The sequence below is a fragment of the Dendropsophus ebraccatus genome, chromosome 3 (genome assembly GCF_027789765.1).
Source record: "Dendropsophus ebraccatus isolate aDenEbr1 chromosome 3, aDenEbr1.pat, whole genome shotgun sequence".
NCBI classification, from domain to species: Eukaryota; Metazoa; Chordata; class Amphibia; order Anura; family Hylidae; genus Dendropsophus; species Dendropsophus ebraccatus.
Genome location: NC_091456.1, coordinates 24,785,791 through 24,805,077, shown reverse-complemented (window position 1 = coordinate 24,805,077; position 19,287 = coordinate 24,785,791). Strand labels below are relative to the sequence as shown.

Here is a 19,287-nt window from a genome sequence, read left to right as displayed (position 1 = left end):
AAAAAATTCTTTTCTTTCTTTTTTTTTTTTTCGTTTCGTTTGTGCCATTCATCCTATGGAAAAGCTGACATGTTATATATGTTCTTCAAGTCAGTACAATTAAAATTATATTCATTTTGCATAACTTTTGTAAAAAATTTACTTTTAAAAAAATTAAACATTTTACAGAAAAAAAACGTTCATTAAAATTGCTCTATTCCCAGGCTTATAGCGCTTTTATTCTTTGGTCTATGACTGTATGAGGTGTCATTTTTTGTCCCATAATGTGTTCTTTCTATCGGTACCTTGATTGCGCATATATGACTTTTTGATCGTTTTTTATTACAATTTTTCTGGATTTGATGCGACCAAAAATGCACAATTTTTGCACTTTGGCGGGTCTTTGCGCTTACGCCGTTTACTGGGATCAGGAATGTGATAAATGAATAGTTCGTGCAAATACGCACTCGGCGATACCAAACATGTTTACTTATTTATTTTTATTTATAACCTGGGAAAAGGGGGGTGATTCAGACTTTTACTAGGGGAGGGGGCTTTGTATTAATGAAAACCCTTTTTTTTTTACTGACACAGTCAGGGACTGTGGGGACTGGGAGGCTTCTAATACAACTACTTGTATTACACAGCACCGATCCATGAGATCGGTGCTCTATTGCTTTGGTCTGCTGCAGACCAATGCAATACAATACCAAGCTGGGATCAGCGTCATTCCGACACTGAGGCCCGGGGCAGTAAGACGAAGAGATCCCCCCTCCGCGATCGCATCACGTGTGTGTGTGGGGGGGGATCTCGCCACTAGACACCAGGGAATGCCGCATATAAGACAGTTACATGCAGCTGTCATGTTTAACAGCTGCATTTAACGGTCTTAATTAGCGGGAGCGGCGATTGCCCGCTCGCGCTTATAGCTGCGGTCCCATGCTGCAGATAGCAGTCGGGATAGCGGAAGTTCAGAGCGTGGTCGCAGCGAGGCCCCCCTCTGAACTCCACTTGCAGACATATGACGTACCCTTATGGCATACATCCTCAAGAGGTTAAAGGGGTACTCCAACAAAACATTTTTCTTTCAAATCAACTGGTGTCAGAAAAAAAAAAATTTGTAATTTACTTCTATTTAAAAATCTTCAACTGTTGTATGCTCTGCAGGAAGTGGCGTATTCTTTCCTGTCTGACACAGTGCTCTCTGCTGCCACCTCTGTCCATGTCAGGAACTGTCCTGAACAGTAGCAAATCCCCATAGAAAACCATAGAAAAAAGCAGCTGAGAAGTCCTGGAAGACTGGAGATTTTTAAATAGAAGTAAATACCAAATCTACCTATTATTTTGTTAGAATAGTTTTGAGGCCCATTTTGTCTGTTAGAATGGGTTCACACTGCGTTTTCAGCATACATTTAACGAATCCGTTTTTTTTTTAACGGACAGAAAAAATAGTGTCAGCAACGTTTTTGTGTCCTACAAAAAAACCGGATCCGTTTTGATCCGTTTTTTTTATTATGGAAGTCAATGGAAAAGCGGATCAAAACGGTTGCACACAAATGCATCCGTTTTTTGCAATCCGTTTTTCATCCGTTTTTTGTAAAAAAACGGATTGCAAAAATGCAGTGTGAACCCAGCCTTATATGGAAATTATTTATAGTTAGGAACGAGGAGACCACAGGAACACAAAGACTGGTGGAAAAGAAAGACAGAGGCAGGTTGCAAGTTACTGTTAAAGGGTTAAAGAAAAGTGGTCCTGCAAGTGGAGTTAGGCTTTAACTACGGATTATATGGCTGATCAGGTGACATTTCAGTGAACGTGACAGATACATTGTGAGATAGAGAACCACTAACCACCTGGGAATATAACAATGAATGCCCAATGTCTATAAAGCAAGACTATATACAATGCACGGAGGATGTTGGGCAATCGCCTTGTGACCTTGTGAATACCCCTAAGTGCCTTAGACTAGACAATGCATGACAGCACAGCCAAATGTCCACTAAAGATGGGGTCCACAACCTTCTCATACTCAACAATAGTAAAGGGACGTGTAGTGAACCCTTATTATTAGAAGTCTTGTGAAATATCAGTGACATTTCATAAAGGCCAATATTGGAAAATCCCCTGTAGCGTACTTCCTTAGCTGGATGGCGTGCCGCCAACCTTGCCTTAGTTGCTAAAACAGGTTCTGCCGCATCCGGGATTTGGCATGTATTAGGCTCATCGATGCATGGCCCGCTGATCCATGTCCTTGTATTTTTCATTTAAAATTCCTGGATGGTGTATATTGGGTCATAAGAGCAGAACAACGAATCACTATTGTATAAAGTAACATCTGGGCTAAAACAACATTGTATGGTACTTGCATGACGTCCGACCATATTACTATATATATATCTCTATTGTTTATATAAATCTCTGCTTGATAAACTAAGGATGTGTTAAAATCCATGATGCAGTGACCTTTAATGACTCAATGATAATTCCCATCATTCATGAATATTGTCCATGAAGTGTTCTGTTGATTTCACTGGTTCCTGTTAAAATTATAGGCTTCTCATTCGTAAGTGTAAGCTCGTCTTTTCCATGGTTTGAGTATAGGGCGAAATCTGTCAAAATGTTTGGGTTTGGCAATGTTATCCGAACCCGAACGCTCGGCATTTAAACAATGGTGGCTACAGAAGTTGTCATACACTGTATCCATGTTTTCCTGGCAGACGTAGGGCGGCATCCAACTACTGCAGCTGTGGGGAATCAAACGTGGGGTGTTCAGGTTCAGATAACGTTGCTGAATCTGAAGGTTCTGACAGATCTGCGTAACACTAGTGTGTGGTCCACTGTGGCAGTGTGTCATAACAAGAAATCCAATTTTTATAGGATATTTATTATATGACCTAGGGGTGGTCATTTACCCCACAAAGACATGGAGAGACATGTAAGATTTTTGCTCTGCAGTGCCGTGGTGCCCGGCTGTAAATAGTGAATAGAGCCCTAAACGGCTCTGAACATTGTGAAATGGGCATGCTGGGTTATTGTGGCTCAGCCCTCGGTTTTTGACTCCATTCACTGTGTAAATGTGAGTACTACAGCTCTGCTGATCAGCCAGTCGGCTAGTATGCCAGGGGTCAATATCCCACTTATCAGATATTCATGGCCTCTTCTAAAGGCCCTTATAAATGAAACGATTATCGCCTTAAAGGGGTAGTGCGGTGTTCAACATTTATTCACTAAATAACACACATTACAAAGTTATACAACTTTGTAATGTGTGTTATTTAAGTGAATGGCCCCCTTACCTGTGTTCCACTAAACCCCAGAAGTGTGATGCCGTATAGTCACCGAATCACTGTCAACACTGGCCGCCATCTTGGGACAATGATGTAATCTTTAGGAGGCCGGCCGGTCCGCTCCAGCCCTCCCTCATGCCGGCTCCCCTCCAGCACGTCATCAGCTGCTCAGCCGCAATTGACTGAGCATAACTATGCTCCTGAAGATGACGTGTTCGACCCAAGATGGCGGCCGGGGTCAACAGTGATTCCGTGAGTATACAGCACCACACTTCCGGGTGTTGTATAACTTTGTAATGTGTGTTATTTAATGAATTAATGTTAAACCCTGCACTACCCCTTTAATCAGACCGATAATCGTTTTGTGTAATGGCGCATGTTGAAAAGGCAACGATTGTGGTATTTCAACCTGCTGAAAGATCCAGAAAGGTCCAGTAATCACAGCTTTTTAAAATCCAGTCTATTCTTTATTTGGCATTACAAAAATGTAAAAAAAAAACGGTAAAAAAACACGGCACAAACAAATGGTGTGTTTTTTTAGCATAAAGAATAGACTGGATTTTAAGAAGCTGTGATTACTGGACTTTTCTGGATACTATATGGCTCGTGAGCCGCAATATTTTCACGTGCAACCACCTCCATTTCAACTTGCATACAACACTTGGGTGGGCTGATGCCTTTGTTGAAAGATCCTGATCATGTCAGCGATGGTTTGCTGCTCATCGCTCCGTGTAATAGCCGACTTTAATGGGAAGCCTGAATAATCTAATGATCGTTACGGCAGCCCCTCCCCGCTATCTTTCTCTCTGTAATAGCACAGACAGCGAGTGGGGAAGGAAGGGAAAGCAAGCCCCTGACATAATTGGTTGGCGATCACGTCCCTCGGAAAATTCTGCTGTGTTACACAGCCTAAAGCGACTCTGTACCCACAATCTGTCCCCCATAACCACTTGTACCTTCGGATTGCTACTTTTAATCCAAGATCTGTCCTGCGGTCCGTTCGGCAGGTGATGCAGTTATTGTCCTAAAAAACTACTTTTAAACTTGCAGCCCTGTGTCAAATTGGCGTGGCCTAGAGTGTCCATGCCCTAGGCCTGCACTGCCCCTCCTCCCTGCCCTCTTCATCATAAGGAATGCCCCAGGCAGGATTGCTGATTCTCCTATTCATCACCTGTTTGTTTGATCACGGCACATGTGCTGGATCATTAAGGTACCTGTGCAGTGTTCAGACAAGTGAAGAATAGGAGAAATGCTGCCCAGGAGCGTTCCTAATGGTGAAGAGAGTGGGGAGGAGGGATAAAGAGGCGGTGTAAGCCTAGGGCACAGACACTCTAGGCCACGCCAATTTGACACAGGGCTGCAAGTTCTTCACTGAAGAACAACGTTGTGTAAACAAAGCAAAAGACTAGCCTTAGCATCACTATCTATATAGAGGAGGCTGTGAATTATTGAGTAGATCTGCCCACTGCCTAGTATGGTGGTAGTGAATGTTACATTATATATTAAGGTCAATTAGCCAGTAAGGAGAAAGATAAATAACTATGGCTTTGTTCCCATGTATGTTGGAGGCTATAATTGAGCATAATGGAGTTCGTTGGGTGCTGCCGATGTCCATCGCTATGTTGTGGATTTTATTAATAGTAGAAACCACAACACAGATGTAAACAGGATCTATGAAACAGCCAGATCGGATTTTAAACCCCTTGTGTGAGTGTTTTATTAGTTTAGGGAGGAATGCTCTATACGCACAGAAAGTACGTGACCACAAGCAGACTAAAAGCTTGTAATAACTACAATTTTTTTTACTGTTTTCTGTTATAATTAACATGTGGATTCATGACAATATCGCAGGAGGGTTGTAGCAGTACTCCACATCAACCAACCTAGATAGCGTGTCCACAATAAATCCAATTACTCTATGTGAACTCCTGCCAAAAGCACAGCACTGGAAGAGCAACTAGAAGAACGTCACTTATCCCGTGGCCGCATATTGCTGCTTTCCCCTCCCCCTCCCTCGCTCCATTCTGTCTCCCTTTCCCCAGGCCTCCACAGCTCACTTGCCTCCTGTTAATTAATTTTGGTGTATGGGCTAATTAAAATTTTTACATTGCGACCCATGTGAGGTATTCAGCTGGGAACACTAAAGACACATGTTCCCCTCATGGGGTCCTGTTGCTATCCCCATGGTTACCACCAACATGACTGTTTCAGCGAGCGTCTCTCTCCTGTTGCTTTGTCTGACCCCACCGAGGGGCTGGTCGTTCCTGAGAACAACTGACTGCAGATCTATACAATGTGCAGACAAATCGAGACATATGGCGCGGAATAACAGCTTCACCGAGAAACTGATTAATCCTTTTGTTGCCAGCAAAAAAATAAAATAACCGTCTTCTTTGGCAATGAAACGGTTAATATTTTTCATTAAGGATAATGTCATTACGTACAATTGAATTTTTGTGCCTAATTGATAAAACTACGGAGGGTTGTCAGCCTGGCTGCACACAAGCCCCGCACCATCCACACTCTATCCTGCACAAATGGAATAGAAATGACAAACAAAAATAAATACTGTGGCGTTTCTATGGAAGTGATCAGTCATCTGTTGCTGATGGCGCGCAGCCATATAAAGAATATCAGTAATAATTCCATGTTCTGTCATTTGGAGAAGGGTAAATACGAGCAGCAATTTCTTAGAATTGTGCATATTAAAAACCACATTCCTGTGCTCAAAGGAACCCTAAACATGGAGAGGAGAGATGAGCCCGACTCGAGCCCTATCGTGGCTGAAGAACTTGAATGCAGCTCTAGGGAATCCAGGAAAACATAGATACAGCCCTATGGCTGGACGTTAGGACTCAAGTTGTGCTTATTTCTAATAGAAAACGCATAAAACCCTGCACTTTCTCCCTTTCTATATGACCATTCGGCCCTAAACTATCCTTGGGGGGGGGGGGGGGGGGGGGGGGCAGAGATCCACATCATTTTTGTTCCACCTTGGCCTTAAATCTTTTAAATCTTTGTGGCCATACAGTACAGTTTTAGACAATTTTCTGTCAACTATCAGTGCCTTTGTGTGGCACAAACAAACATGACTATGTAAATGCATAGATATCTGTCAAAAAGTTGACCTGCTGTGTAGGATTGGTGCTGAATTGCATCCCATCAATTGGAATCCTCGACTAAGGCCCAGAGCGGACTGGGACTGAAACTTAGCTGTGGCATTTCAGAGCACACAGGCCCACTTGCTAAGGGGTGCTCGCCCGGGAATCAGGGACAGGTGTCCTGGATTCCTGGGAGGGTCCTGGAGTGCTGGGCAGTCCAAGACTGGCCTTCCGAGGGCCGATCTCTCTGACTCCTGGTATGGCCACTCCTTCCCCCTACGGTAGGGTGAGGGAATCATCAGACCAGGAAGAAGACTGGACCGGCCCATCTGGCATTTGCCCCAAATGCCAGATGGCCAGTCCGGCCCTGCTAAGGCCTTATTTATAGATCCGCAATTACAGACAAATTTAGGGCACACTGATTTCTATTGGCCTATTTACTCTTGCCGTAGTTCTACGGATCTGCAATCCGTGTTGCAAAAGAAAAGGACATGTCCTAGTACAGGCCGTAATTGTGGCACAGATTCTTCCATAGAAATCTATGGGGACATCCATAAATTTTAAAGAAGAAACATTCGTAACGTCTGCAATATAAACGTATCACCTAAATTTGACCTTCCACCTTCCCATTTTTCGTGGATTTGCAAAAAATACGGATTATAGATGCACTATGGACAATTTTTTTTGTGTATTGTGGATAATTGCGGACATAATATACGGTCCTGAAAAACTACTGAATTTGTGAATAAGGCAAAAAAGTCACAATGTATGTTAGAGAGAAGTCCTCTAAACCTGCCAATTTCAGGGTGACAGGCCACCTACAGTATCTAATGTGCATGGGGGTCTTCAGACTCCCAAATGAAGTATTCGGTTGGACATATTGGCCCAGATGTTTCTAGTAACCAAGCAAAGCTCATTTTGATAGGAAAGCTTTGATCTATCGATTGATTGATTGGTTGCTCTCTGTCAAAGACAGAAATCAGACATACTGTTGGCTGCAACAAACTGATAAACCTGGGCTGTTGAATCTCAAAGGCCTGATACTTTTATTCTTGAGTTTAAAGTTAAAGGACAAGTGCCATGAAAAACTTTTTGAAGCACATTACAAAGTTATATAACTCTGTAATATGCTTCAATCACCTATCTGCCTCCCTTCCCTGTCTTTTCCCCCCTCCACCCCCCACCAGGAAGTGTCCTAACTCACACAGACCTAATTACTGTCGTCACCGTCACCAAGCTCTTCTCTCAGCTCCTTCTCTTGTTACAGCAGCCCCCCCCCCTCCCCTGCCTTGTCAGGTGACTCAGCTTGCTCAGCTCCCATTGGCTGAACAACTGCAAGCCATCACTTGGACTGGGGAGGGGGGGCTGCTGTAACAGGACCTAGAGCAGCCCTCCTGCTGATGACTCATCCTCACAAGAAGGAGCTGCCTGGTGATGGTGACGGCAGTAATTAGGTCTGTGTGAGTTAGGACACTTCCTGGTGGGGGGTGGAGGGGGGAAAAGACAGGGAAGGGAGGCAGATATGTGATTGAAGAATATTACAGAGTTATATAACTTTGTAATGTGCTTCAATTACTGGGAAAAAGTTTTTCATGGCACTTGTCCTTTAAAGTTGAGTGTTCGTGTGTATGAGGGAATCACGAGAGATAGCGAAAATGGATTTCTGAAAGCCCTTATGTAGGGCCAGCTTCATTTTCTCTCTCCTTTTTATGCATACAATTAAAACACTGAAATATATAAAGTAATCTTCAGTGTCTATGCAGATCAGCTATGTTCCCCCGCTCCTCCTCATTGTCCTCAGTCTGGCTGTAAGACAACTGGGTGGAGCACCAACCTACCCCTGTTAGGACAGGTTCATTTAAAGAGGTACTCTGGGCTGGGGTTATTTTCAGTGTATGGCCAAGGAGGGGGTGCATATAGAAGCCGCCAGTCACTTACCTCCCCGGTTCCAGCGCCGGGTCCCGGATTGCGCCGCCCTCCTCTCCTGTCCGGCTGACGCTTCTTGATCTGAGCTGCGGCTTGAGACGTGATGGCACTCCCGAGGCGGGTCTCCGCTACGACCGCTAAATGGCTGAGCTGTCTTGAGACGTCACGTCTCAAGCCGCAGCTCGGATCAGGAAGTGGCAACTGGACGAGAGAACGGGGCGGCGCAATCTGGGACCCTGCGCTGAAACCGGGGAGGTAAGTGACCGGCGGCTTCTATTGCCACCCCCTCCCTGGCCGTACACTGAAAATAACCCCAGCCCGGAGTACCCCTTAAAGTTTCTTCATCACTATAGACAATCCCTACTTGACAGTAAGCCGCCCGCAAAAATGAAATGGATCAGCAGGACATTAAAGGGGTTGTGCAAGGAGCAGAAGACTGCTCAGTCGCTCACTTTTTGTATTTCTACATCTAGAAAGTATACCTTCAGAGATGTGAGGAGGCTGTGTATATCCCCATTGTTTCATGTGGGCGAAACCATGTTCACATGCAATGACTAATAGCTGCAGGATGCTGCCACAACATTGTCCAGCTTTTCGACATCTTGCACGAGCTTAGTTTTGCCCACACTTAATGATCGGGATATACACCAGTTCCCTCACGTCTTGGAAAGTATTGTAGTGAGCAATGTAAGAGAATTGCCACAAGTGTATTGATTAATATACCCAATGGGGAGGATTTATCAAGACTTGTATTTCACATACTGGTCTTTAAAAACCCCATACAAATCCCTGAGGTCTCTAGAAGTATTCCTGATGTGGTCTCTGTACCAGAGCTCTATACAGCGGGATCACACGCTCTCTCTTCTTACTGGTTATACCTCTAGTTATACAGCCCAGCATTCAATTCGCTTTTCCCTACCGCCTGGCTGCACTGGTGGCTTATTTTAAGGCTGTCAGAAATCACTACCCATAAATCTTTCTCTTCTGAAGTCTTTACAAACATAGAACTGCCGATGTGATACTTGGATAGAGCATGCTTCTTTGCCAAGTGCATTATTTTACATTTGGAAATATTGAACTGCAGTTTCCATTGTTTTGTTGAGTTATCAATAAAGCTAAATAATTTTCCATATTACAGACTTCCAGGAACAATTACAGCACACTCATGCATCAAGGGCAAAAAGACAAACCTTATCTACCATACCTTCTCCTATGTCACTTACAGATATATTAAAAGGAATAGGAAACAGACCCTTGTGGCCACCACTTGTAACCAGTCTCTGCTCAGAATACAATCCATTAACGACAACCCTCTGATATTTATACTTTAGCCAACCACAAATGCACTAAACTATCCAGGGGAAAAGTCAAATTTTTTATAATTTATCTTCATGGGGAACTGTACAAAGGCTTTGCTGAAATCCAGATAGGCGATATCTACAGCACCAACTTCATCCATAGAATTAGTCTGACATCATCTGCCTGCAGTAAAGCCATGCTGCTTTGGACTTATGAGGTTCGTGATTTTTAGGCGGCCGATTATCTTCTTTTTTAAAAGAGTTTCCATCATACTACTCCACTTCATCTGGATGGGTACAACACTGGCCATTCCCCAAACATCCGAAACATCTACTATTAGAGTTGAGTCACTGAAGTGAACACCATGTTGATCCATTTAGGGTAAGCTCCCCTAAAATATCAGTTATCAGTCATTTTTTGGCTCCAGCAAAAGCTATAGTCCATATAACATATTTTAATGTAGATTTTTTTATGCCTCAAAATACAAGCCGAAAAATTGCACAAAAAAGGACCCTCTGAGACCCTCATGAGAATGAAGAAGCAGTAACACTGATTCAGTGCTAAGACTCGTTCAACTTTTTCGCTGCACAGTAATGCCTCTGGCTATATATCATATGTGCACTATGATATATATCATAACTTTATTAGATGGTCAAGTTTTTGTGTGTTTTGATGTTCTTACATTGGTAGCAATGCAAAGGTCAGTTTTCTTTTCCTGTAAGTTAAAGGGGTTATCCAGCGCTACAAAAACATGGCCACTTTCTTCCAGAGACAGCACAATTCCTGTCTCTAGTTCAGGTGTGGTTTGCAATTAAGCTCCATTTACTTCAATGGACCTAAGTTACAAAACTCCATCCATTCCCTTTTAGTCACTGTCACTGGGTTGGGTAAAGTAGACAGGGCGTCAGAGTTGCATGTAGTGCGGATAGCAATCTCTGTCCAGGAGTTGTTTTTACTCTGTACCACATTCATCAACAAGGCACGATCTGTATTAATAAATTAGATTACACTATTAAATAAATGAAATTAATCTATTAAAATCATTAACTGTATCTCAGACATTTATTACTCACACCTGCTTATCACTCTCCCCTGCTTAGGGATCTCAAATTTAAAACACAGTTTATTGTAAAAAAAAATATATCAGAATATAATTTCTAGGTTATTGAGGCATATTGGAGCCATATACATGCTAATCCTTCATACCAAGTCTGTTAGATTAATTATAATTGCGGTGGCTGCAATGTTACCGGAGGGGATCCTTGACATTACTTCAATCAGACTGAGTGTACGCAGTGCGCTCCATCACCTGCGGCAGACTCTTGCGTCTCGTTCCTATTGGTTTGTTAATTATCTTGCAAGAAACCACCTGGTTACTGGTGACAAGGACAAGGAAGAGCATGCAATATGGCATTCATGCCTAGGCCTGTACACTAAGCTGATCTGAACGAACAAATGCAGTATATGATGGATACAGGGATCATATGAGTGAGCATTTTTCCCCGCTTCAGTGGTTTTGTTCGCTGGGTATTATTATCATGTGATCACTAACATCACATTTGGTGGCCGTGCATGGTTGTGACTCCAGAAGAAGCTGTGGCGAAACGCTCTTTGATTATTTTTTTACATTTTTGTGCTCGGTAGCATTTACAGTTATGCAAGCATCCGACCAAGGTTACCTTGTATTGATACACTCTTATTAATAGTGCTCCACACCCAACCAAGGTTACTTTGTATTGATACATTGTTATTTATAGTACTCTACATTGTACTCTGGTTTTTATTGTGTGTAATTGTGGCACAGCCGCCAATTGAACCATGTAATTTTTTTTTTGTGTTAGGGCCCTATTCCACAGTAACGATAATTGGCCGAATTGGCCCCATTCGGCCCGATTCGCCCGATTATCGTTCGGTGAAATAGAGAGAACGATCAGCTGATGATTGTGTCATCGGCTGATCATTCATTTAGGGCCAGACCTAAAATCATCGTTCCCCCACCACGCATCGCTATGGTTGAATAGCGGTGCGCAGCGGGCGACCGACGATTTGAGAAGCAGCAGTAGCATACGTTACCTGTCAGGTCTTCTCCTTCGCTCTGTCTTCCTCCCCAGGTCCCGCGCGCTCTAGCTTCAGAATGGCCTGTCAGCTGACGGAGAGCTCAGCCAATCACAGGCCGGGACCCCTGCGGCCTGTGATTGTCTGAGTGGCCTGTCAGCTGACCGGCCATACTGAAGCTAGAGCGCGGGACCCAGGGATGAAGACGGAGCAGAGCAGAAGACCTGACAGGTAATGTATGCTGCAAGGGCTGCAAGGACATTGGTAACGATGTCCCTGCAGCCCTCACTCAACGATCATTGGGCCGTGGAATAGGCCCAGTAAACAGATCTAACAGATCGGTGCTCGTTTACATCGTTGATCGGGCCCTCCTCGGCCCGTGAAATAGTACCCTTACTATTGGGAAAGGGGGGTGGTGGAAGATGTTAGAGTGAATTTGTCTTTATTAGCAACAAGGCATTAAGGGCGTAACTCGAATAGTCATAAGGAGGACAGTTGTCCTGACCATGGCTGATGTAGGGTGACATAGATCGTTGCTATCCTAGTCTTTAGTCTTTCAACGTGTCTTCTCGTGTCATTGTCTTTCAGCGTGTTGAAAGACAACGATTAGCCAACATTGTGCATGTTGGCTGATCGTTGCCTTTTATTACACAAGGAGATTATTGGCCGTAATGGCTGAAAATCGGCCAAATATGTCCGACAATATCTTCATGTAATAGGGATTTTTGGGAGTGAAAGAGTGAGTTACTGTCTTGCCTGGGGTAAGGTGTGACATGGGCAAATTTGTGAAAAGAAGCATATGATATAACTTTAAGGATAGACCATGGGATGGAATGGGAGTGCTAGTTTTTATTAGGTGCATTAACACCCTGCCAAAATGGTGGGCCATGGTAAGTTACATGACAGGGTGACCTCGCACTTGAGAGAAGACAAGTCCCCTGTATGTGCTGGGCCTGGGTATGTAGGCTATATATATATATATGACAATATTCTTATGTATTGTCCATACAGGTGTCACCACTGACAGACCGAATTCCAACTATTGTGAAAGCTGAGACACTTCTAATTTCACCAGATATGTTAATGTTTTAAGAAATCTTCTTCCAGAACTTGAACTTTGAGAAATTTGTTATTGCCTACATTTTATGTGTATGACTTACAGCTAACCCTCTTTTTCTTTATATGCAGAGCCGCATGGCCGAAAGTCTTCGCCTGTTTGACTCCATCTGCAACAACAATTGGTTTATCAACACTTCTCTAATCCTCTTTCTCAACAAGAAGGACCTCTTAGCTGAGAAGATCCGACGCATCCCCCTCACCGTCTGCTTTCCCGACTATAAGGGACAGAACACGTATGAGGAAGCGGCGGTCTACATCCAGCGTCAATTTGAGGACTTAAATCGCAACAAGGAAACCAAGGAGATTTATTCACACTTCACCTGCGCTACGGACACCAGCAACATTCAGTTTGTGTTTGATGCAGTGACAGATGTTATTATCCAGAACAATCTCAAATACATTGGACTGTGCTAAGTGTTTACCCTGGAGCCTGCACAGGAAATAGGGCACGTCCTTATCCCTGCGCCCACGTGCCAGAGGGTTACGGTAAACACTAAGCGAGGGGTGAGGTTAGACACAGAGGTTCCCCACGTACAGCACTGAAAGTCCAGAGTAAATCCCTCACCCACACAAACTTGATATCTTCAGATTGAAAGGGTGACGTTATTTTCTTGGTCCGACACCAGAAAAACCCAAGTGTTTTATTTGCTCCCTGTATCAAGTATGTGTGGTGTGTGTGTGTGTTGTGCGTGGATCTACTTGTGCTTGACTGGTGCCTGATGTGGTAAACCTGTAAAGAGCTCCTTCTGAGAGAGGGTTCATGGCTGCTGATGGGAATCTAAGGTGGGTCAGGTAAGTAGTTGTCAGACTAGTCGCTGGGTTCTGTCAGAAAGGATGCTTTATTGCCAGCACCGAACAAACAATCATGAATTATTCCAGCTATGCCTGGCACCTCCTATACGTGCCAAAGCTACACAGGGTTATATATTTTAATATATAGTTACAAATTGTTGTACATTTGCAACTTTATAGCTGCAATACAAGATTTTTTTCCTCCTCTTGGTCTAAATGTGCAGGCTGCAGCTGCTTCAGAACTTCCTAGAAAACAAGGTGCCAATGGCTTGTCTCATTCATGTCACCTTACTTCATACTGAGATGGAAAACGAGGAACAACTACATTCCCAAAATGATGTATAATTCTCTGTGGCTGTGCACCTGGGTCTGCTATTCATACAATCCTCATATGGAGAAGGGCAACCATTGTTTTACAGCTTTTTTTTTTTTTTTACACAATAGATTTGTCTTCATCTCATTTGAACAGTCAATAGTCATCCACAAATGCTGCTGGCAAGAAGGTTAAAGTGTCTCTGTCGTTTAATTTTTTTTTGCAGAAATCAATAGTACAGGCGATTTTAAGAAACTTTGTAATTGGGTTTATTAGCTGAAAAATGCATTTTAATCATGAAAAAGCAGTTTGAAGCTCTCCCCCCTGTCTTCATGGTTTTCTATGGAGAGGGGAGGGGTGGAGGGAGATGAGGCACCAAAACAGGACAACAAAGAGTTAATTTACAGCTACATCACCGGGCTATCTCCTCTGAAGTGAGCACTTACCTCTCTGACCTCTGAATACCGGCTTTCACACAGCTCCCGCTGTGTAATCCTTTGTTCTCTGCTCTCTGCTGGTGACTAATCTCCCTCCTCCCCTCTCCATAGAACTGACAGGGCTCAACTGATGTCCTGATAATAAACAGATAATGGCATATTTGCCTAATAAACCCAATAACAAAGTTTCTTAAAATCACCTGGACTGTTGATTTCTGCAAAAAAAAAAACAAAAAAAAAACAAACATGACATTGACACTTTAAACATTTCTGGAACTGCTGGTAGTAGTACACCGTTTTGTTTTTTGGGTTTTTTTTGTTATCAAGCTGGTACTATATGAATAGTATTTCTCCAGAATGTTCTGTCTTTTGGTAAATAGTATACCGCATACAACTATGACACTGAGGTTAATAATGTTAAGCATGCCAAATACCCTTGCTATTTAAACAGTAAAACTCTACAACAGGGCAGCCTTCAGTTGGTATAGATCATGGCTGCATTATGCATTATGTCTGCGCACACACGTACCACGAGGACCTGCTATTGTCTTCTCTTTCTATTGTTGTTACCTGCTATTGTCTTCAATGCACTAAATGGGCCTCTATCTTGTTAATCCTGTTTTGCAGCTGCTCATTGTTGCAACTGAACAACAGTAGCTAGAATACAAAGTCTGGTCACCGCTAAGACATCCTTTTTTTTTTTTTTTTTTTAAACCTTCCTATATTTTGTAGGCTACACATGTGAATCTGCACTATAAGAGCCTGTCCCCTGGCTCTGAACAGGCTCCAGCAGCAGATTGTTCACACATATACAACTGTTCCGATTTTTTTTTCTGCAACGTTCCGGCGCTGCTTTTCACAAACAAAGAAAAAAAAGGGACATTTTTAAGACCTTTTAAAGAAGTGCTTGACTATTTTTGTTTGTTATGAAACACAAAAAGTCTAAAAAAAAAACACACTGGAACATATAACACTGGCTATTTATTTTGCAAAAAACAAACAAGAAAATATACAAAACAATGAAAAGAATGAGCTTCTGAGTATTTACACTGAGAAACAAAGACTTCTGTGGTAATAGAGAGGTTGTGGTGAGGCCTGGCTTTTCTTTCCCTTAAACTGGAGCGATGCGTTATTAAAGAAGCGTCAGTGAAACAATATGAACAATAACTTCACATTTTGCTTTTTTTCATGGTTTCGGGGAGCTGAAAGTGTAATATGGTGTGATATTCCATAAGCCCACCATAAGGACACAAAGTTCCTCTATTTTCTGGCAGTAGGGCTGCTGGTTCTGGATGTCTGTGTGAAGTCTGTGTGTAAATAAGTTGAGACCGTGTAAAGCACATCCACCTAGTATGTAAACTCCTCTCCTTCCAGCTTCATGTGTAACTCAAGTCAAGTCACACAGTGTCCTCCTGAAAACACAACACCCCTATAAACAGTGTATAACTCCTCCGCCAAGGGCTTATATCCTCAGGGTCCATGGGGCCTGCAACACACTACTGTATGTACCCATTACCTGGCATTGCCCAGAGTGGTTTGCAGGCTTCTTTGTCCCTGAAGACTAAAGACACTACAATTTCAGAATGAAATCTCTACTGACGAAAGGGAAATAAAGATTCTGAATGGTTAACTTTAGCGTTTCATTCTTCTTGGACTATGACTAATGTGTTTATCATCTTAGGATTTTGATAAAGTTACAGATCTGTGAATTTTGCAATTATTATAATTGACCTGTGTGGTGACTGAGCCCCCCAAAAACCTAATCAGGGGCGGTGGAAAGGTACGGCTCTATGCAAAATCCCTGTCTGGCTGAGAGGAATTACCTGATGATTTTCAAATTTGCATTTACACTGAATTTAGCATAAGCATGGATCCCTGTAACGCATGCACCATAATAGTCCTGATCTATAGAACCACAGTTCCATAGTGTGTAATTTTGACCTATGTTTGAGTTGTAAAGGCCTTTCCTGACAGAATAGCACAGACTACACACAGCATATATTTTTATTATTTTATTTTAACATCGGACCTTAGGTATGTTGGCATCTGTCATAGTTATACGTCGGACATATACGTCAGAGGCTCCCCCTACCATCGTCCTTGACATACCAGTCTAACAGTCACTGCTTACGCACTGTGAACCGAGCCTATTAAAGGGAATCTGTCATCACTTTCATGCTGCTTGAATCATGTGTCACTGGGATGGCCCTGGTGACTCCTGCCTGGCCCGCCACTCTTAGATGATGTATTTCTACTTTTACCCAACTCAAAGCAATCTAGGAAACAAATCTAGAGGAGTATGGAAACGCTGCTGGAGAATGTCCGTATTAAAGGCTTCCTTTAATAAGATTTGGAGCCTGTAATAACATCCCTCTCAGCCAGTTAGGCAAGTGGGATTTGCTGCATTGAATATAGTCATTGCCATATTAGTGGCCCTGTAATGGCAGCACCCCTATGCCTCTGTTCACACTGCATGTGACTTAAGTACAGACAAAAAGAAAAAAAAAACGGAAAGTGCAACAGCGACCCACAGGTGCAAGTGCTTAGTGTACATACTCTCCCCGGCGTACACACAATAAAAACCTGCTCTATAGATAGTAATAACTGAGGATCTTAGCAAACTATTTGATCAAACAGAGTGTACCATGTCGCCATGTTAAGGTGTCCTCAGAGACCTGGTCCCTACTCTAGCATTCTTACACTAGCATTGGCCTCTCCTGGGCTAAATAAGCCTACAACTGGGCAGATAGGATCCTAATCTCTTTTAATAACACCCACAAGACATGGGTGGTGCGTAAGACAACAGGAGGTAGCCACACACCTCCACAAGATATTTGGCTCCTATGTGCCCAGTTGTAGTCTTATTTAGCCCAGGAGAGGCCATTGCTAGTGTGGGAATTATAGAGTAGGGACCATGTCTCTAAGGACACCTTAATGTGGTGACATGGTACACTCTGTTTGATCAAATAGTTTGCTAAGATCCTAATTTTTTGATATCTATAGAGCAGGTTTTTATCTTGTGTATGTTGGGGGGAGTATATATGGTAAGCACTTGCACCTTTGGGTTGCTGTTGCACTTTATATTCTTTTGTCCTAGCTTGTGACAGATCATTTTGAAATACATTCTAAGGGGTTGTCCAGTGCCACCAAATAAAAAAAAAAAAAAAACGTGGGGGTTCAGCCTGGCATAAAATTTAAGAAAGCTCTATCCTTGCCGATCGCTTACGGCTTTAGTAAATGTGAATCACTGACTTAGAAAGCATTTCCCATTTCCCAGAGTCAAGACAACACCAGATTACGCTGATCAGAGGGACTGAGCACATAAGCATTAGGTTTGATTTTTTCTTTATATATATATATATATATATATATATATATATATTTTTTTTTTTTTTTTTTTTTTATGCCAGCCTGGTAACATTTATACCAAGCACTGTAAGAGATCTTTTCATGTTTTAGGTGTCAAAAATTCATTACAGTTTATCTACAGGGAAAATTTAGATTTTGCCCAAAGCATAGAACAATTGTTGACCCCCTAAAATCTTACCTGCCTGCCTCCATGTAAGACCTACTAGACATGTTTTTTACGGTGAGCCCAGTCATTTGTACATGTAATTCGTACATCTGCGGTATTCTGTGATATCTGGCATAGAGGGTGTTTCTTCATATAGAAAGTGACAGGCATGTTGCATGCCCACTCATTACAGGATAATCCGTTACTCATTAAGGATAATCCTATAATCTGCTACTCACATCTTTAGCAAATTAACTCAAATCCAGCCATTCTGTCACTTGATTCATCTGATCATCCTAAAGGGGGTTTCCAACAGAAGCATTTATTGCATATTGGCCATTAGACTTTTGCCAATGCCTAGAACGCTTTGTAAAGCCACCAGGCTTTCTTCTAAACTACAATTATTATAATTTGTGTGTTTATTATTAGGTTGGTGATAGGCTTAATACAATGAGCCTCAAGTATGAGAATTGTCTGTATAAACCAATCACTGAAAGGATTGCATAATCCAGAATATATGATAAAATACTCTATTCGGCAATTATGAATGAATAGTGATTCCCTATTCAGGAAACCCAAATATTAAGCTGAACTATGTAAGACCTGCTGTGTCAGTACACTGGGTGGATGGAAATTCATTTTCATTATGACTACTGCATTAGTTCCTCTGTGGATGTGCTGCAGGGGAACTGAACACCTGGTGCCAGCTAAATCACAGCTAGCAGGAATTACTGGTTCCTTTACACTGGCAGATGACTTGTCGTTTGATGGCCAATTGCCGGACCTTTACACAGCAATTTAACAAAAAGGGGCCATCCAAAGCTTTAGTTTTACAATTTTATAACCTACAAGGAATCAACAAGGACTTTTTTTTCCTCTTTGTTGTAGCAGCAGTATACATCGGTACAAGTTCAAATTAGATGCGCATTTCTAGGAGAAAATACATGGCGCTTGTAAAGAGCGTCTCTTTAAGAGAAACTTTAACCCTGCCCTTTAAAGGGAACCTGTCACCCCTTGTGCCGGGGCAGAGCCCGGCGGACCCCTGGTGCAGACCCATATACTTACCACTTCCACAAAGTCCCGGTCCCAGAGCCCATCCCGCCGCCGAGATATCCCCGTGAGCGCACACGCGGCTTTAGACGGGGATATCTCGGCGGCGGGATGGGCTCTGGGACCGGGACTTTGTGGAAGCGGTAAGTATATGGGTCTGCACCGGGGGGTTGGCTGGGCTCTGCCCCGGCCCGGGGGTTGACAGGTTCTCTTTAAGAGTGAATTTAGTACTGGTCATTTAAGAGTGATGCGGTATCAGCCCTTTAAGAGCAAATTCGGTACTGTCCCTTTAAGAATGAATTCAGTACCAGCCCTTTAAGAGCAACTTTGATACTGTCTCCTTAACAGTGACATTTACTGTAAAAAATTGCTCGGTTACCATGACAAAACTTGTGGAAATCTGTATTTATGCCA

General features: G+C 42.8%; 2 protein-coding genes across 5 annotated transcripts in view; one reads left to right on the top strand and one right to left on the bottom strand.

The window, feature by feature from the left end:
* The window catches only part of GNAZ (G protein subunit alpha z), a 117,435-nt gene extending 101,496 nt beyond the window's left edge, over positions 1–15,939 (top strand). For both annotated transcript variants that reach the window (XM_069961206.1, XM_069961205.1), the window contains exon 3: positions 12,837–15,939. In XM_069961206.1, coding sequence (XP_069817307.1) covers positions 12,837–13,181 — 345 coding nt within the window. In that variant the 3' untranslated portion in view covers positions 13,182–15,939. The remainder of the gene's footprint in view (positions 1–12,836) is intronic.
* Positions 1–19,287, bottom strand: part of RSPH14 (radial spoke head 14 homolog) — a 170,385-nt gene that overhangs the window by 136,820 nt on the left and 14,278 nt on the right. The gene's annotated exons all lie outside the window — the stretch shown is intronic.